This window comes from Thalassophryne amazonica, chromosome 7 (assembly GCF_902500255.1).
Source record: "Thalassophryne amazonica chromosome 7, fThaAma1.1, whole genome shotgun sequence".
Taxonomy (NCBI): domain Eukaryota; kingdom Metazoa; phylum Chordata; class Actinopteri; order Batrachoidiformes; family Batrachoididae; genus Thalassophryne; species Thalassophryne amazonica.
Window position 1 is genome coordinate 49,902,395 of NC_047109.1, and position 21,071 is coordinate 49,923,465.

General features: G+C 43.5%; 1 protein-coding gene across 3 annotated transcripts in view; it reads left to right on the forward strand.

Annotated features, from left to right (window-relative positions):
- Positions 1-19,985, forward strand: part of LOC117513890 (protein argonaute-3) — a 145,392-nt gene extending 125,407 nt beyond the window's left edge. For 2 of the 3 annotated variants that reach the window (XM_034174125.1, XM_034174126.1), the window contains exon 19: positions 12,591-19,985. In XM_034174125.1, the coding sequence (XP_034030016.1) occupies positions 12,591-12,699 (109 nt within the window). In that variant the 3' untranslated portion in view covers positions 12,700-19,985. The remainder of the gene's footprint in view (positions 1-12,590) is intronic. The other variant, XR_004561745.1, reaches the window with a different exon arrangement.
- Positions 19,986-21,071: the final 1,086 nt, after the last annotated feature.

Consider the following 21,071-nt stretch of genomic DNA (forward strand, 5'->3'; position numbering starts at 1 on the left):
AAATGCTAAAAAAAATTATAGTGGTGCCAAAGAAAGCTCTTTTCATGACAAACCTTAAAAAAAAAATCCAGAGGCCGTACAAGTTTCAGATGTAGAATTCCAGTCAGACTGACCAGAACTATTCTGATGGCAATTGTTGGTAGCCACCTTCATTCTTCATCAATGATTATTTTTAGACCCAATCTCAATTCTTTTATGTACTCCTTCCCCTTGGCCCTACCTCTTTAAAGCAAGTGGTAAGGCCATGGGGTATGCCTCTAGCCCTATGAATTGAGACACCCCTCCACCTTAGGAAAAAAACAAACTGCTCATCTCATGAGTTTGACGTTATCATGTTGCGTCGCTTAAAGTGCCGTCTTCACTGTTTGTCAACATGGCAACCAAAGTGCAACTTGTTGCAGTAGCCTATTTGCTCTTTTTATTTTCTCGCCTTTCTGCGTCAATGTGAAGAAATACAAGGAGACACAAATAAATTTCTTTGATGCATCGCAATCATGTCAGAGAATTTTGTGGTATTAATAATGAATTTAATTAGTTATTAATTAATAACCAACAATTAATTAATATGAATAATACTATCTATCCATCCATCCATCCATTTTCTTCCGCTTATCCGGAGTCGGGTTGCGGGGGCAGCAGCTCAAGCAAAGCCGCACAGACCTCCCGATCCACACACACCTCCCCCAGCTCCTCCAGGGGAACCCCAAGGCGTTCCCAAGCCAGCCGAGAGATGTAGTCTCTCCAGCGTGTCCTGGGTCTTCCCCGGGGCCTCCTCCCAATGGGACATGCCCGGAACACCTCTCCAGCGAGGCGTCCAGGGGGCATCCGGAAAAGATGCCCGAGCCACCTCAACTGACTCCTTTCGACGTGGAGGAGCAGCGGCTCGACTCCGAGCTCCTCCCGAGTGACCGAGCTCCTCACCCGATCTCTAAGGGAGCGCCCAGCCACCCTGCGGAGGAAACTTATCTCGGCCGCTTGTACTCACGATCTCGTTCTTTCGGTCATGAGCCAAATCTCATGACCATAGGTGAGGATCGGAGCGCAGATTGATCGGTAAATCGAGAGCTTTGCCCCCCCTACTCAGCTCTCTCTTCACCACGATGGTCCGATACAGCGACCGCATCACTGCAAGATGCTGCACCAATCCATCTATCGATCTCACACTCCATCCGTCCCTCACTCGTGAACAAGACCCCGAGATACTTAAACTCCTCCACTTGAGGCAAGGACACTCCACCGACATGAAGAGGGCAAAGCACCTTTTTCTGGTCGAGAACCATGGCCTCAGATTTGGAGGTGCTGATCTTCATCCCGGACGCTTCACACTCGGCTGCAAACTGCCCCAGTGCACGCTGAAGGTCCTGATCTGACAAAGCCAACAGAACCACATCATCCGCAAACAGCAGAGACGAGATTCTGTGATTCCCAAACCAGACCCCCTCTACACCCTGGCTGCGCCAAGAAATTCTATCCATAAAAATAATGAACAGAACCGGTGACAAAGGGCAGCCCTGGCGGAGGCCAATGTGCAATGGAAACAGGTTTGACTTACTACCGGCAATGCGAACCAAGCTCCTGCTGCAGTCGTACAGGGACCAGATAGCCCTTAGCAAAGGACCCTGGACCCCGTACTCCCAGAGCACCCCCCACAGGGTGCCCCGAGGGACACGGTCGAACGCCTTCTCCAGATCCACAAAACACATGTGGACTGGTTGGGCGAACTCCCATGAACCCTCGAGTACCTGATGGAGTGTGTAGAGCTGGTCCAGTGTGCCGCGACCAGGACGAAAACCACACTGCTCCTCCTGAATCCGAGGTTCGACCATTGGTCGAATTCTCCTCTCCAGTACTCTGGAATAGACCTTACCGGGGAGGCTGAGGAGTGTGATCCCCCTATAGTTGGAACACACCCTCCGCTCCCCCTTCTTAAACAGAGGGACCACCACCCCGGTCTGCCAATCCAGAGGCACTGACCCCGATCACCACACGATGTTGCAGAGGCGTGTCAGCCAAGACAGTCCCACAACATCCAGAGCCTTAAGGTACTCAGGACGGATTTCATCCACCATAGGAGCCTTGCCACCGAGGAGCTTTCTAACCACCTCAGTGACTTCGGCCTGGGTAATGGATGAGTCCGCCTCCGAGTCCCCAGTCTCTGCTTCCTCTTCGGAAGACGTGACGATGGGATTGAGGAGATCCCCGAAGTATTCCTTCCACCGCCCGACAACATCCCCAGTCAGGGTCAGCAGCTCCCCACCCGCACCGTAAACAGTGCTGGTGGAGAGCTGCTTCCGCCTCCTGATGCGTCGGACGGTTTGCCAGAATCTCTTCGAGGCCGACCGATAGTCCTCATCCATGACCTCCCCAAACTCCTCCCAGACCCGAGTTTTTGCCTCTGTGACCGCACGGGCTGCGGCACGCTTGGCCTGCCGGTACCTGTCAGCTGCCTCCGGGGTCCCACCTACCAACAAAGATAAGTAGGACTCCTTCAGCTTGACGGCATCCCTTACTTCCGGCGTCCACCACCGGGTTCAGGGATTGCCGCCGCAACAGGCACCAGAGACCTTGTGACCACAGCTACGAGCGGCCGCATCGACAGTGGAGGTGGAGAACATGGTCCACTTGGACTCCATGTCTCCAACCTCCTCCGGGATCTGGGAGAAGCTCTCCCGGAGGTGGGAGTTGAAGACCTCGCTGTCAGAGGGTTCCGCCAGTCGTTCCCAGCAGACCCTCACGATACATTTGGGCCTGCCAGGTCTGACCGGCTTCCTCCCCTCCCAGCGGATCCAACTCACCACCAGGTGGTGATTGGTCAACAGCTCTGCCCCTCTCTTCACTCGAGTGTCCGAGACACGTGGTCAAAGGTCAGATGATACGACTACAAAGTCAGTCATTGACCTCCGGCTCAGGGTGTCCTGGTGCCACGTGTACTTGTGGACACACTTGTGCTCGAACATGGTGTTCGTGATGGACAAACTGTGACTAGCACAGAAGTCCAACAGCTGAACACCACTAGTGTTCAGATTGGGGAGGCCATGCTTCCCGATCACCCCCCTCCAGGTCTCACTGCCGCCGCCCACGTGGGCATTGAAATCCCCCAGGAGAACAATGGAGTCCCCAGTCGGAGCGCTATCTAGTACCCCTCCCCGGGACTCCAGGAAGGTCGGGTACTCTGCACTGCTGCTTGGCCCATAGGCCGAGACAACGGTGAGAGACCTGTCCCTGACCCGAAGGCGTAGGGACACGACCCTCTCGTTCACTGGAGTGAACTCCAACACATGGCGACTGAGCTGGGGAGCAACAAGCAATGCGACCCCAGTTCTCTGCCTCTCCTTGTGGGCAACGCCAGAAAAATGAAACGTCCAGCCCCTCTCCAGGAGTTGGGTACCAGAGTCCAAGCTGTGCGTGGAGGTGAGCCCGACTATCTCTAGTCGGTATCTCTCAACCTCCCGCACAAGCTCAGGCTCCTTCCCCCCAGCGAGGTGACATTCCACGTCCCAACAGCCAGGGGCTGTGAACATGGACCGGGCCGCCGGGCCACCCGCCCTTGACCGCCACCCAATCCTCTCTGCACCCGACCCCCATGGCCCCCTCTGCAGATGGTGAACCCACAGGAGGGCGGGCCCACGTTGCTCTTTCGGGCTGAGCCCGGCTGGGCCCCATGGGCTAAGGCCCGACCACCAGGCGCTCGCACAGGCCTGGCTCCAGGGTGGGGCCCCGGCTCCCCCATACTGGGCGACGTCTCGGTCCTTGATTTTTTTTACTGGTCATGGAGGTTCTGAACTGCCCTTAGTCTGACCCGTCACCTGGGACCTGTTTGCCTTGGGAGACCCTACAAGGGGCACAAAGCCCCCGACAACATAGCTCCTAGGATCATCCGGGTACGCAAACTCCCCCACCACGATAAAGTGGCAGCTAGAGGGGGAGAATAATACTAATAATAATTAATAATAGTAATAATTTATATGCTTCATTAATTAATAATTAATTGATTGATTAGTAATTAATTAATTATTTAATTAGTAATTAAAAGAAATAAACACCCAAAATATATCAGTCTGTGTGGAATGAATGTATACATTATACGAGGTCTGTCCATAAAGTATCGTACCTTTTTATTTTTTTTTTAACTATATGGATTTGATTCATATGTTTTCATGTCAGACAAGCTTGAACCCTTGTGTGCATGCGTGAGCTTTTCCACGCCTGTCGGTGACGTCATTCGCCTGTGAGCACGCCTTGTGGAAGGAGTGGTCCCGCCCCATCGTCGGATTTTCATTGTCTGGAAATGGCGTAATGATTTGGGTATTTTTTTCAGAAGCTGTTAGACTGGCACCTGGAAAGCATTCGAAAAATTTATCTGGCTTTCAGTGAAAATTTTACGGGCTTCACAGAGAATAAGCTCTGGTAGTACAGCTTTAAGGACCCCTTTAAGGACGCTCAGCGCGCCGCGCTCCGAGCTGCGACGACACGGCACAAGCCACCGGACCATTTCTGAGCTGATGGCTCTGTGGATATGAGACCGTTGTGTGCTCTTTCTCTGGTTATCACAAGAGCTGGACATCAGCCATTTTCCGGCAGATTTCATTTTTAACAAGAGATTTTGTCATGGAAAACCGCGCGGAGGCTTCGCGCGTCACGACCGATTTGCTTTGGAAGCGAGACAAAGGAACACCTCCGTTTCGGCATGTGAAAGGACAAGTTTGGACATGTCTATCTCGACTTTCAATGCTTACCAGTCCAGTAAGTATCAGTGAAATTGTGATTATTTGTTGTTGTTGTTGTTGTTGTTTATTTTAATAAATTTACAAAAGTCTCAAAAACCTTTTTCACATTGTCATTATAGGGGTATTGTGTGTAGAATTTTGAGGAAGAAACTCATGTCATCTATTTTGGAATAAGGCTGTAACTTTGAATACTTTCCAGATGCACTTTATGTGTCTATACAGTGGGGCCAAAAAGTATTTAGTCAGTCCCTGATTGTGTAAGTTCTCCTACGTAGAAAGATGAGAGAGGTCTGTAATTTTCAACATAGGTACACTTCAACTATGAGAGACAAAATGAGAAAAAATTCCAGAAAATCACTTTGTAGGACTTTTAAAGAATATATTTGTAAATTATGGTGGAAAATAAGTATTTGGTCACCCACAAACAAGCAAGATTTCTGGCTCTCACAGACCTCTAACTTCTTTAAGAAGCTCTTCTGTCCTCCACCTGTTACCTGTACTAATGGCACCTGTTGGAACTCGTTATCTGTATAAAAGACACCTGTCCACAGCCTCAAACAGTCAGACTAAAAACTCAACCATGGCCAAGACCAAAGAGCTGTCGAAGGACACCAGGAAGAAAATTGTAGACCTGCACCAGGCTGGGAAGAGTGAATCTACAATAGTCAAGCAGGTTGGTGTGAATAAATCAACTGTGGGAGCAATTGTAGGAAAATGTAAGATATACAAGACCATTGATAATCTCCCTCGATCTGGGGCTCCACCCAAGATGTCATCTCATTGTTCAAAATGATCATGAGAACGGTGAACAAAAATCCCAGAACTACACAGAGGGACCTGATGAATGACCTGCAGAGAGCTGGGACCAAAGTAACAAAGGCTACACACTACACAGAGAGGGACTCGAATCCTGTAGTGCCAGGCGTGTCCCCCTGCCTAAGCCAATACATGTCCAGGCCCATCTGAAGTTTGCCAGAGAGCATATGGATGATCCAGAAGAGGATTGGGAGAATATCATGTGGTCAGATTAAACCAAAATGTAACTTTTGAGTAAAAACTCAACTCGTCATGTTTGGAGGAAGAAGAATGTTGAGTTGCAATCAAAGAACATCATACCTACTGTGAAGCCTGGGGGTGGAAACATCATGCTTTGGGGCTGTTTTTCTGCAAAGGGGACAGGACGACTGTGATCCATGTTAAGGGAAGAATCAACATGGCCATGTATCGTGAGATTTTAAGCCAGAACCTCCTTCCATCAGTGAGAGCATTGAAGATGCAACGTGGCTGGGTCTTCCAGCATGACAATGATCCCAAACACACCACTTGGGCAACGAAGGAGTGGGTCCGTAAAAAGCATTTCAAGGTCCTGGAGTGGCCAAGCCAGTCTCCAGACCTCAACCCCATAGGAAATTTGTTGAGGGAGTTGAAAGTCCATGTTGCCCAACGACAGCCCCAAAACATCACTGCTCTAGAGGAGATCTGCGTGGAGGAATGGGTCAAAATACCAGCTACAGTGTGTGCAAACCTGGCCAAGACTTACAGGAAATGTTTGACCTCTGTCATTGCCAACAAAGCTTGTGTTACAAAGTATTGAGATGAATTTTTGTTATTTACCAAATGCTTATTTTCCACCATAATTTACAAATAAATTCTTAAAAAATCCTACAATGTGATTTCCTGTATTTTTTTTCTCATTTTGTATCTCGCAGTTGAAGTGTACCTATGTTGAAAATTACAGACCTCTCTCATCTTTCTAAGTGGGAGAACTTGCACAATCAGGGAATGACTAAATACTTTTTGGCCCCACTGTATATATGTATTTACACACACACACACACACAAGGTAAAATAAGTATTGAATATGTCACCATTTTTCTCAGTAAATACATTTCTGAAGGTCCAGTTGACATGAAACATCCACCATATGTTGATGTAACATGATTTTTGTTCCTGGCAAATAAGTGTCTTTTTCCAACTATATTTATTGCAAAACAATAGAAAAAGCCCATTTTTCATGCCAAACTTTGTTTTTTTTTGGGCTGCACAGCAATTTTATCCCCTCAAAACAGCTATTTTTGACAATTTTCTGACTTTTTCACAATAAAACTAAAATATGAAACATAACTGCAGCAAGGTTTATTTTCAAACATTTGAAAACAATTTTACAAAGTTAAAAATGAACAGTTTTCCTTGATTTGCGAATGCGCAACTAATCACTTTCCCTTATCAGACTCCAAATGTAGTCCCTCATCATGTTTTCATTGTAAGATCCCTGATATTTGTGTTCAAAGTCCATTATGTCTTGGTGGAAGCGCTCCCCATGTTCTTCTGAGTATGCCCCCATGTTGTCCTTGAAGTTGTCAAGGTGAGTATCCAGATTGTGGACCTTCAGTGACATCCTACAGCCCATTTGGCCATAGTTTCTCACCAAAGTCTCAACCAGTTCCACATAATTATCAGCCTTGTGGTTGCCCAGAAACCCATGGACATCAACAACAAAACTTTTCCATGCCTCCTGAAAACTTTTCCATGCCACCTGTTCCTTTGCTGTCAGTTTCTTTGGAAATTCAGGGCACTCTATGATTTTCTTGACTTGTGGTCCATTGAAAACACCAGCTTTCACTTTTGCCTCTGACAGCTTTGGGAAAAAGTCTTGAAGATACTTGAATGCTGCAGACTCTTTGTCAAGCGCTGTGATAAATTGTTTCATGAGACCCAGTTTGATGTGCACAGGAGGGAACAAAACCTTGTGAGGATCCATCAGTGGCTCATGTTTAATGTTACGGCTTCCAACTGAGAATTCAGTCCTTTCAGGCCATTGCTTCCGGTGATAATGTGCTGCCCTGTCTCTACTGTTCCAAAGGCAGAGAAAACAGGGAAACCTGGTGAAACTGTTGTGAAAGTGTAGTGACACGGACCCACAACAGGGGGCGCAAATGAACGGCCAATAGATGAGCCAAAAAGTAACAATTTAATGTTGTGAAATGTGCACAACAAAATACAGACAATCTCAGAATATAATTACAGTCAATTCACAAAGGTGACGTGTGGGCAGGCTCGAGGATAGAAGACGTCTGTCCTGAGAAGAGCCGGAACCACACGATTTCCGCCGCCACTGAACCTGGTGAATACTGGAGCCGCCAAGTCCCGAATTCCCAGGTGATCACCGTCCCCGACTGTCGGATCTGGTACTGCTGGCGAGAACAAAGACAGTCAAGTGTAGGTGTGTGCACACCCAGTAACAACAACGGTGGGAATGCCACCTCCACCTCTCACTCAATATGTGTTGCAGCGGTCCCTCAGAGGAAAAAGAGTGCCGTCCTGCACAGCCTCCACAAACGAAGGACCGGTACTCCTGCAAACACTCACAATAGACAGATTCAGAAAATACCACAAAGGCTGAGGATATTACCTCCAATGAAGTATGATATCTCGGCGATGAGGTGGAGATGACGTCTGGGTTTTATGGAGTGCGATGATGAAGAATGAGTGACAGCTGTCAGGAGTTAATGAGTGACAGCTGTCACTCCCGGCTGTGTCTGTGGCGGCAGCGCCCTCGTGCCTGAAGCCCGCACTTCAGGCAGGGCGCCCTCTGGTGGTGGGCCAGCAGTACCTCCTCTTCTGGCGGCCCACACAACAGAAACCTCCCTGGAGTCCCATCAAAAATGCCACCATTTTGAAGTTCCCAATGACTTCCCATCCATACTCATCATAGTTCAAAGCTTCCAGCAGATATTTGACACTGTTGTAATCCTCCTTGAGATGCACTGAATGAGCCAAAGGAAATGGATACTTCAGGCTTCTGGATGAGCTATCAATGAAGAGTCTCCACTCATTTGAATTACATGCAATTCCAATTGCATTGAACAGTCCTGAAATGTCACAACAATAGCACAAACTCTCTTCCTTGGCAAAGAAGCTAGAGAAACGTTGGTGACATTTTCTTTGGCTTGTTACTTGCACACTTTCATCCAACAAATCCCACTCCTTCAGCCTTGAGATCAAAAGCTCAGCATTTGACTTTGTCAAACCAAGATCTCTGATGAGGTCATTCAGATCTCCTTGACTTGGGAAGTACGGATTCCTCTCACAGACTGTATCTGTAATGTCACAGTCCACTTCACTGTTCTCCCCATCCTCTGATTCAGTGCTTTCTTCTTCTGATGGTTGTTTTCTTTCTGGGGGTGAAGGTACAGGTACAGGAAGCTCAGCACTATGTGGCACTGGTGCAATGGAAGATGGAATGTCAGGATAAGGAATAGCAGGTGCATTCTGCCCACTTCGGCGTATGGAAGCTAAGTGAGGTGCCCAACTCTTATCTTCAACTCCAACTGGCATTCCAAAATAAGCTTTGTAAGCTTCACACATTTTGCTGGATGCTGTCATTCTTTGATTAAAAGTGAAATATTCATGAACAAAGGAGATTCTTCAAACCTCAGTAAATTACTCTCCTGTTCTTGAAAGTTCTTGCTCAATCTGTACAAATGAGTAAGGTTTTCATAAATATAATTGCTTTGTCAACATTGTATTGTTTGAAATGATGTTTGAACACTTTTGACATGATCACAAAAAGAAAATATGATGACCACAACTCTGATAAATGGACTTAACTTTTCCAGAAATTAGTAGTGACCACTCAGTGAATGCGAAAACTGGTTAATTTGCAATTTCATTGTCCTGACCACCAAACCAAAGTTTGGTGGTCAAGACCACTCTTTTCTCTTTTGATTGATTGTGAAGAAATTATGGTTTTAACCCAGGAACAAGACAAAAGTGAAAATTTGTTACTTTATACTCGGCCAACATTTCTATGTTGCTGTGACATTGTGGTGACATCAGTTTTTTGGTCAGCATGATATTTTATGGTGACATTGTCATGACGTCATTGTGTAGACTCCCAACTACAACCCCAATTCCAGTGAAGTTGGAACATTATGTGAAATGTAAATAAAAACAGAATACAATGATTTGCAAATCCTCATCAACCTATATTCAATTGAATACACCACAGAGACAAGATATTTAATGTTCAAACTGATAAACTTTGTTTTTGTGAAAATATTTGCTCATTTTGAAAGCGATGCCTGCAACATGTTTCAAAAAAGCTGGGACAGGGGTAACAAAAGACTGGGAAAGTTGATGAATGTTCAAAGAACAACCATTTGGAACATTCCACAGGTGAACAGATTAATTGGAAACAGGTGAATGTCATGATTGGGTATAAAAGGAGCATCCCCAAAAGGCTCAGCCGTTCACAATCTAAGATGGGGCAAGGATCACCAATTTGGGAACAACTGCATGAAAAAATATTCCAGCACTTTAAGAACAATGTTTCTCAATGTTCATTTGCAAGGAATTTAGGGATTCCATCATTTACAGTCCATAAAATAATCAGAAGATTCAGAGAATCTGGAGAACTTTCTACATGTAAGCAGCAAGGCCGAAAACCAACAGTGAATGCCCATGACCTTCGATCCTTCAGACGGCACTGTATTAAAACCGACATCATTGTGTAAAGGATCTTACCACGTGGGCTCAGGAACACTTCAGAAAACCATTGTCAGTTAACACAGTTCATTACTACATCTACGAGTGCAACTTAAAACTCTACCATGCAAAGCAAAAGCCATACATCAACCATATTCAGAAATGCCGCCGGCTTCTCTGGGCCCGAGCTCATTTGAAATGGACAGACGCAAAGTGAAAAAGTGTGCTGTGGTCTGATGAGTCCATATTTCAAATTGTTTTAAATTTACATTTCACACAACGTCCCAACTTCATTGGGGTTATACTTCCTGTCCAGCGCACTGCCACCTGGGGGATGCCGCACGCACAACAGTGTATTCTCCTGTCACCGACAAGGCAACAGTGCCACCTGTTGTCAGAGTATGCACAGTCTAAATATTCCCCTTCAAATATTTGGTTTTAATTTATGTTTAATAGCTTCTTTTTAATACACTTACAGTGCTTTGCGCCATGCGGCTCCGTCCCGACACGCGAATTCGTCCGCACGTCTGTCTCAATGTGCCGAAAAAGTGCTGATGTCCACGTCTTCTGCAATTTCTGTGGTAGTCAGACGATGTCCCAGATCAACACAGCGTTCAGTTTGGAAATGAACGGCACATTCCACTGTTACAGGAGTTTTTGTCATGGAAAGAGGAGCGGAGGAATTCGCGTGTCGGGACGGAGCCGCATGGCGCAAAGTAACGCCGTGATGAAGCCTCACAGGACATGTTCTGGCATGTCCAGCTCATCCACAATTTCTCGGCTAGTCACACGACTGAAAAGCCACCGAAAGCCATCTGAAAGCCGTCCTGTGAGACCAACACGGAGGTGCTTTTGTCCCGCGCCATGAGCGGCTCCGTGGCGCATCCCTCCGCTTCTCTTTCCATGACAAAAACTCCTGTAACAGTGGAATGTGCCGAAAAAGTGCTGATGTCCACGTCTTCTGCCATTTCTGTGGAAGTCAGACGACGTCCCGGATAAACAAAGCCTTCACTTTGGAAATGATCTGGTTGTTTCAGCGGGGTTTCAGCCTGTCGATCGGCACTTGGAGTGCGCTGCGCTCTCAGCCGCTGTGGGCGGTCTTTAAACCGGCTGGAGCACTCCTTAATCTATGTAATCCCCATAAAATCGTCCCTGAAAGCATCTGAATTTTCCGAATGCTGTCCACCTGGAGGTCTCTCACAGTTTCTGGAAAAATTTGATGCAGCAAAGCTCCAAATCATTCAGACATTTTATTCGCAATAAAAATCTGACGAGAGGGGTGGACCACTGCTCACACAAAGCCTGCTCACAGGCGAATGACGCAACCGACAGGCGTGAAAAAACTCACGCATGCGCACGAAGGTTCAAGCTTGGCTGATGCAATCACACGTGATTCAAATCCATATGGTTTTTGCAAAAAATAAAAAGGTCAGATGGTTTTCTAACAGATCTCGTATATGCAATTGAAATTGCTTAGTTGGGACTGAAGCAGCTGATACTGTGTGGAGTTTGGGTGGGTTCTTCCTGGGTGCCCCGGCTTCCTCCCACATCCAAAGATATGCTGGTTTGGTGAATTGGAAACTTTATAATTGTCCAGGTCTTTCTCGTAAAAGAGATCTTGATCTCAATGGGACTAAGCTGGTTAAATTAAGGTTAGATGGTGTCTTGGCTTTCCATGCCTTTTTGCACCTCCCCTTTTTTCAGGTGTTCAATAGTTTTCCGTGTCATTTCACATTATTGCACATAACTTAATTTATGGACATCTGTGGTTTGATTTCTTTGCATATGTGGATTACTTGGGTTGTTACCAATTTCTGGTGAAATTTTCATGCCAATAGCAACTTTAGAAATATATTTTTAGAAAAATGGCACCATGTTCAATGCTTATTTTACCGCGCACGTGTGTGTGTGTGTGTGTGTATGTATATATATATATATATATATATATATATATATATACGTGTCAACAGTATATACGTATATGTGTTTTTATATATATGTGTGTGTGTGTGTGTGTGTATTGTGATATATACAGCTTAAATCCCCAAAATCACACAACTGTTCAAAAAAGACCACAGCATAATAACTGAATATATTCCCCGGACCCTCTAAGGTTTACTAAGGTATGGACAAGGTTTTAAACCACCTTCCTGGATGCACATCTGTTATAGCGTTTTACCAAAAACATGAAATGGCAAAATCAGTTACCACCTTTAAGTAGTTTCTGCAAGGACATGAAAGTGGGCAAGGTGTTTCACTTAAAAACAAAGTGTTGTAATAATGCTTGTACCTTATTAATGCTTTCTCTCTATGTACCCACTGCCATTATTTATATTTGAAGTCATCATAACTATTCATTTTCTTTCTACTGTGCAGTGCTGAAGGCAGCCATGTTTCTGGTCAGAGTAACGGTCGGGACCCACAGGCGCTGGCCAAAGCTGTTCAGATTCACCATGACACCCTGAGGACCATGTACTTCGCCTGAGCTCACCAAACCACCCGAACCCCCTTGCCACCATAAACACATGCAGACAGAACCCATGGCTTGCTAGTCAATGAATTGTCATAGGTGCAAGTCCCACTCGCACACGCCTAGTCAATCCGGACCTGACACTGTGCAGAGGAAAGCAAGGAGGAGGCGCCCCACACTGGACTGAGGAAGGAAACGCTGCTTTAAAAACAAGACAGACTCAGCACTGTTATGCAATATTAAACCAGCCAACTAAAATATCATCATCTTAACCAACTCCTCTCTTCTATCGGTTTTCCCTCCACTTCTGGCTCGTTTAGTGTTAATCGTCTGTCATTATTCCCTTTCCTAATGCCAGTGGTGTAGTTTGACATGGCCTTTTTTTAATGGGATACAAGTCTGCTTTTTGCTGTTGCTTTCTTCTACAATACCTCCAATCTATTTGCGAAGCAGCACTTTTACATTGTCTGGGATTTTTTTCTTCTTTTTTAACTGTAGTTTCTTTCTGCTGTTTGAAAGGCGAATGAAGAGGAGGAAGTGTCAGCTCCTGGAGTTGTTGAGAGGTATGGAGAAGTATGTGATTTATTTCAGAATATGGTTGTTTCTGAAATAAATCACTGATCCTCTTTACTTCCTGCTGTTATATACATTTTTTCCTTCTCCAGTTGTCATTGTTTCATCTGTTGTAGCCTTTGAACATGAAACTTTTCCTTTTGAATACACTGCCACCTGTAGGCTATAAGATATAAATACCCCTGAAGTCCCACAAAAGGAGTTCAAACAGTTTCAGATCAGTCAACTGACATATTTAATCGGGGGTTCATTTCATGCTGGCTGACGTATCAGTTGCAGTCATTTATGATTTTTATTTATAGTGTGACACTGTTATTTCATCTTTATTCTTCTACCTGTTGAACATTTTACATTTTAAATTTATCTTTGTTGTTGGATATATTTTAAATCTTAGTACTTATCCTGCATTTATTTCCCACAGTGCTTTATCAGACATTTCCCTCCCTTGGATTTAAAATAATGATCATGTCAACAGTTTCTTTTGTGCAATAATCAGTTGAATGAAGGGAAGATGATTGTAACGGGACTTGAACGTTGATGACTCAAAAGAAAGGTTACACATTTCATATGAAAACAAAAAATGTTTGCTTTTTTTTTTTTTTTTTTTTAAGAAATGCCCTTGCTGTCGGACAAAAATCAGTCGACTGGTTTTAATTTTATTTTATTATTTTAGATTATTTTACCAAAACAATCGTAGTTTGAGAATACTTTATCACGGGGTGTAGTGGCAGAATCTCACCCTCAGTTCAAAAATGAGGCTGACTTTCTTAATTGCAGTCAATTTTGTGATAAAGTATAAATGCCATAAAGAGATAATATTCAAGTGCCTGGTGGAAGTTGTGTTTAATGATGAAAAGCTGCACAACTTCCAAACGGTCATCCAATTTAAGTAGAATAAAAGAATCAAAAAGCAACACAAGGACAGCTTAAGAAAGTTACAAGCAAATCTTTCACTCGATGCCTCTTAAGACCTTATATGGAGTTTTTTTTATACATCTCATCCCATAATGAATGATAAATGTATTTATTGTTTTTGCTTGTACAGCAGTGTTAGCTATTTGTTTTGCCTAGCAGCAGCAGCATTTGAGCAAAGTGGGCCAAGTGGTCATTTGCTTAATCGTCATCAGGCACTTATCCAGCTGCTACAGTGTGTTTGTATGTAATGGCTCATGTTTATGGACATGGTGTTGGCCACATCTCCGGAGCAACTTCAGTGAACTAAGTCTCTCAGTAGAAAAGTCATTGCCTGAGACTTGGCATGCACCATGTCCATGTAGCCAGTCCAAAGTTGAGACAGACTTCAGAAGCAAAGAGTGGAGTCATGTCTAGCTGACATCACATACCTTATGTGTGCCAGTCATGGCCACAAACTCATTTGGAGGATGTTTTACAAAGTTTGAAAATGATCTGCACTAAAAGAAGCATGTGTTTCAAGACTGAACACAGGTGTGGTGCTACTTTGTATATGAAGCTGGACCGCTCTGAGAATATGTATGTCGGTGCAAAAGAAAAACCTCGCTTAGTGAGAGACGTGAAAAGGTTTTGCTGTGGATGTAGAAGTTCACTCATTAGAACTGGGCAGCAATGAGAACCTGTATACGGTACAGTGGCATATGTTTTCCTGACAGGGAGGTATTATATTGGGTCCTGTGTCCACTGTTGCATTTAACTACCTTACTTTGGCTAGCCTTTCACTGTGGAAGCCAATGGGTTTGAGCCTTCAAGATTTCATTTGTGTCTGAAAGTCTTTCTAAAAGCCAGATAGAAAGTATATTTGTACATTTTAATTTATGTAATGCACACCACTTATTTTTGCTAACAGAAAAAATAGTCTAATTATTAATCTTAGTAATAAGTGTATCACGATAAGTAATGGTTAAATGGTATAATAACAAAGTTTTATTACTGCAATAGACTGTTGACTTGTTCCTGTGTCACTGTACAACGTATAGTTTGTGTGGAAAAAGTGGTGGGATTGAAACTAGTCTTGTGTCTGGACTGCCATACTGTTATTAATAGTGATGTGGGCTCTTGCATTGATGTTTCAGAAAAAAAAGCTTCAAGATGTTGATTGCTTCGCTCGCTTTCCTTTTTGTAAATGTTATTGAATTATATTTATCGTATTATGAGAGATTATCATATACGGAAACTATTGAGAGGCGTACCTGTTGTGAGGTGAGCTGGATGAGGTGTTGAGCAGTTTCTGCTCTTGAATGTTCTCTGGTTTTCTTCAACTGGTGAGACACGTGCTGTTTATCAAGAGGGAGAGTGAAAGGGAATGGGCAAGTGGTCTTTGAAGTGTTGTTCCGTTTCAAGGATACATTTGGTCAAAGAATAATGCATCTCTGTTAGCTCTTCACCTCATGAGTTAGAGCCTACAGGGGTTTTATATTGGATTGCTGCAGCCCATGTTGTTTTCCTCACCTTACTCAAACCACTTGATGTGCACACAAATGCAAAGACTCTGCCTTCCAGTAAATCTGTTGTATTTCAAAGCCTGTAATAGTGTGATTGTTGTCTTTCGATTTGCGCTTGACCATTTTGTCTCTGCGCCAACGGGCAACATTCCATGGCCGAAGAATCCCATCTTTCTCTGAGAGATGTGAGAAATATTAATGCTAAAGAATATAGTGAGGTTTGATCAGCTAGACATTGTTGGTGTCGTATGTAGGAATCGAGGCTGATCATTGGTAGTTTTGTATGCGTCAGGTAACATCTGGCCAAGTGTCTTTACCGTTGAGGATGTTAACGGACATACTCTCGAGTGGTTGACCAAGTTTACTTGGCAAGACCATGTGGGGCCTTGTCTATAATAGTTTGTAACTGTTCAAGCTCACCACAGTGCCCCTAAATAATAAATGATTCATTTTCATGACCTTCATCATTCATTCATAGCAGTGGGATGTGACTACCAGTATATAAACCAAGGTTTTGTACCAAGTGTAAGCTTCATGCTATCTGTATATCTTGAACAAGATATCTACATTTACATCCAGCTGTAAATGGGTACCAGCCTGAGCTGGGGAACTAATCTGTGATAGACTGCTGTCCCATTCAGGGGGAGTTATAGACTCTCATCCATTTCATGCTCTGGAATCCATGGGTTCAGCAGCAATGGCCCTCAACTTAATTCTTCAAAAACATGGAAAACTGATTCTAGGTCACTGTGATGAACTTGAAAAGTCATGCATTGTCGTTTTAAAGACAAATGATTTGCCAGGTTTTCTTCGATAGACACTTGTTTCATTGTGGGAGGGGTTTACATCATCTTTCTATCCTGATTTAACTTTATAGATTTCTAAGCACTCATTAAATTGAAAGTACACTCTGGTGTATGAAAAAATGAAAGTAAACCTGTGGCCTTTTGCACTTTGTAAGGATTTCTAACAGTACAGATGAATCTTTTTATGCAAGTTGAAGATCTAAAGATAAACCTCTTCTTCCCACAAAGTCACAACTGCCTGGTGAAGAAAAACATTTGAATTAACTTCTGAAAGGTCAAAGCGAAGGAGTATACCATTTTGAATAACCGATCAACAGCTTAGAATTTTGCTGCTCTGTTTGCAGTGGAAGGTAGCAGTGAAGTTAGAAAAAAAGTCCACTGAAAGTGCCTTTCCTCTTGATGATGCTGTAAATTGCGAGATAAAATGTAAAAACAAAGTGAATAGAATCTCATTTTCACAAAGACATTCAAAGGAATGGCTACATTTTGCTCATCACTGTACTTGTTTTTGTAAGATATAGCAATGCAATTTGTGTTTCATGTATTTAGGCTACACATATGCCAAGTATATGGTCGTGGTTGAGCTTTTGCTTACTGCATCTGGTGTCTTGGACCAATGTTGTCGTTGGTACAGAGAAATGCTTTTTGTGTGTGTATGGAGTTTACAGTTGACACTATTGCGGTATGACACAGCCTAGCCCACAAATGACAAGCAAAGCACAGCACTTTACAGACTGCCACTCTCACCCAGACACATAGCCTAGATGTTTCACACTCTGTTCCTCCAGTTCTTTCCTCTGGAGCAGAAGAGAGAACAAAAAAGCTGAAGGGATGGAGCTTTTTTAAACAGTGACAACAAAAAACACTTTGGTTACTCAAGTATGCCTCATTCTCTTATGACTTATTGTTGGCTTGTTTCAGTCGGCCTGCTGTTGAGTGGTCATTTAGCTCTTGAAATCACCGCTTGGCATTTGTTAGAGCTGGGACTGGGTGTCAATACATTCATACCCAGCAGAGTTTTGGCATCTCAAATGTTTAAAAAGTCAAAGTTTTGTGATGGCAGATGGTTGCACTGAGTAGTCTTCTTGAAGGGCATTGCTATTAAGGAAACCTACATATGTTAAAAAAGGCGTGCACAGTTGACGCTTTAATTTACCATTGGGTTGGAATAAGGTAAATTTGTAGCGGGTGTAGGAGTCTGTATTGAAATGTGTCCTGATGCCCAGCCCTGCAAGCAGCTCTCGACATTCAGTCACCTTATCGCAATGGCTCACTGTGTCTTATCCCTGTTCGAGGGAACTGTGTGCCCAGTAGGGATGGAAACTGAGAACCAGGTACAACTTTTTCTGTCTGTCACAATCACATTATCAATGCCAGTGTGTTTTTCTTATAGTTTTGTATTACAAAACTCATGTGTCGGACATCAAACTGTACATCTAGCAACAATTGATTAAAAACAAACTGATCAATAACAGAATTGATAACGGCATTGATTAAAATCTTAATTCCCATCCCTGTTGCCCAGTAGTATCCCTGTCCTGAGCCAGTGGGGGTGTTGACTCAAATCTGCGGCCGATCTGTTGTTCCTTGGGTACCTTTTCAGTCCAGGAAGGGTGAAATCTTTCTACTACAAGAGATCTCAAAAACACTGCACCTCACTTACCTTGGTATGCTGCATCTGTTATACTACATGAAAGAAAACTGCAGATTGCTTTTATGACATTTAATGCTTGAGTAATGGCTGATTGTGATATTCTTATACAGTAACTATTTTAGAGTCAGAATAAGTATAACTAAAATGTCTTGTCTTAACTCTTATCTGATTTTGAAAATTGTTCTTGAGCCAACTTTATTTTGTTGTCCTATTTAAGTTTTTCTTTACACACACACACACACACACACATATATATATATATATGTGTGGAATATTTTATGGTGTATTTATTGAGCGTGCTTATGTAAGCAGACAGTGTCTCCGTATCTTATTGGATGCATGTTGGGGTGGTGCCTGAAGGAAGGGGCTTTAGCTCCTCCTCCTCCTCCATGACAGCGCCTTATTGTCAGAGACTTGAAAGCACAATATGGTGGAAATGCATCTTGAAGGGATTTGCATTGAGGAGGGTTGAAAACGTCCAGCGTCAGGCTCTGCTAACATTTGGTGTTCTCCTTGCTCCTTTAAAAAAAACTAAAAAATTGGATTCTTTACTCTCCACTCTTTCTTTATCATCCAATCAGGCCAAAAACCAGCCCCCGACATATCGTGGCTTCTCTGTGACCATTTCTGAACCACACTGACATAACTGAATTGCTGACTTTTTCATCTGAAGCTGCTAATTGGTGCGCCAGCCACGTAAATTCCCAGAGCTGGTAAGGAGCAAGCCGAAGAACATGGGGGGTACAAAATTCCAAGTTCTAAGGGATTTAGGATTTCACATCATTGTTGCTTCTTTCCTGTTAAATGATCTGTTCCCATGATCATTTTCTCTTGTGCCAGAATGTTTTGCAACAGCAACAGGTTTCATTCCACATGAAAAGTCCCACCCTCAGCCTGAACCATTTTTGGCTTTTTTTTAAACAATGCTCATTTTGGGCAGCCTACTAAGAAAACAGTCCTATCTACTTCACCTTCACTGTTTTACAAATTTCATCTTGTCATAAACCACTAATTTTGCTCCAAAACTGGCTGAACTCTGATGTACGATTTTGAACACAGCTCTGTCCAGTTGGGGCTGATGCCAGGACCAGGTCTACCTCAGATGGTATTGGGGAAATCGTTGCTAGAACGTGTCGGAGCCTGAATTCTGCCTGACAGGCGAGTTTTCTGATTAGGCTTTTGTCAAATCTGAAGAACAGCATTTGCATACCGTTTGTCGCAGGCCCAACAGGAACCAGGAGGTTCCCCGTGGTTTTGGGTTATAGAGACCTGCCCCTGATGGCACTGACTTGCTAGTTCCGCAGGTTGTCCCTCATTGCCCCATTGGAAGATCAGAGACTTGTCAGGCCTGTTTCAAAGCTAACAGACAGTCTATACATTAAACCAAATAATGGTTTACCAGATGTTTACATTCATGTTTATTCACCTGGCTGTCAGACATTTAACTGCTTTCACCCCTTTGCATTCCAGTCATAACTGAACCAAATACTGCAAAAGAGATTAAAGTACTGATGGTGTTTTTTGTTGTGTACACAGTAGATCTAAAGAGAGATGTGACTGTGGCCAAGGATTTGAAACGTGTGTCCTTTGATTGTCATCATTTTGACAATGTAGCATCACTCTGGTGAGTCATATTTCAAACTAGAAAATCTGATACCTCTGAGTGAGGCACCAGCAAACTGGACAGCGAACAGTGAACCTTCAAGTCTCTTGCTTATACCCACAGTTCATTTCACATCAGTTTGAAATGTCTTTCTTTTGTACTCTTAGGTTGTTGGCCTTTTAGTGTTGCTTTGCTTCAGTTTGAAGTGTATCTTTGACGAATACTTGCAATAAAGTGCTTTGCTTTACTATGTTTGTCCCAGTGAGATGATGTTATGGATGGAAATGTGGTCTTGTATAAGCAGCCGAGGTGGAAAACTGGCTTCAGTGGGGGGTGGGGGTGGAGTCCAACCACATATTTATTCAATCCACTTGCTAAACCAGCTGATTCTGATTAGTTCAACTCTTGATGCAGGTCGATGAGCTAATCTGTGAAATCACCCGTTTTAGGTGCATCAGTCGAAGCAATATGTGGTAAGACTTTTAGTGTGAGGCTGGTGTGGGGGGATAAAGGAAATATTTCATTTGTGATGGGGACACTATAAACATAGAAAATAGAGGTGCAACAATTTATCAATCAACAAAATTGACGCATTATTTGGTGACTTTGAGAATATGTTTATCATTTGAGGGTTTTTTGATGTTTAATATCCAAATTATCTGATTCCAACTTCTTAAACTTGAATTTTTCTGGTTTATTTTATTACAACCCCAATTCCAATGAAGTTGGGACATTGTGTAAAATGTAAATAAAAATGGAATACAATGATTTGCAAATCCTCTTAAACCTATATTCAATTGAATACACCACAAAGTCAAGATATTTAATGTTCAAACTGATAAACTTTATTGTTTTTGTGCAAATATTTGCTCATTTTGAAATGGATGCCTGCAACACGTTTCAAAAAAGCTGGGACAGTGGTATCTTTACCACTGTGTTACATCACCTTTCCTTCTAACAACACTCAATAAGCGTTTGGGGACTGAGGACACTAATTGTTGAAGCTTTGTAGGTGTAATTTTTTTCTCATTCTTGCATGATGTACAACTTCAGTTGTTCAACAGTCCGGGGTCTCCATTGTCGTATTTTGCGCTTCATAATGCGCCACACATTTTCAATGGGCGACAGGTCTGGACTATAAGCAGGCCAGTCTAGCACTCTTTTATTACGAAGCCACGCTGTTGTGACACGCACAGAATGTGGCTTGGATTGTCTTGCTGAAATAAGCAGGGACGTCCCTGAAAAAGACGTTGCTTGGATGGCAGCATATGTTGCTTCAAAACCTGGATGCACCTTTCAGCACTGATGGTGCCATCACAGATGTGTAAGTTGCC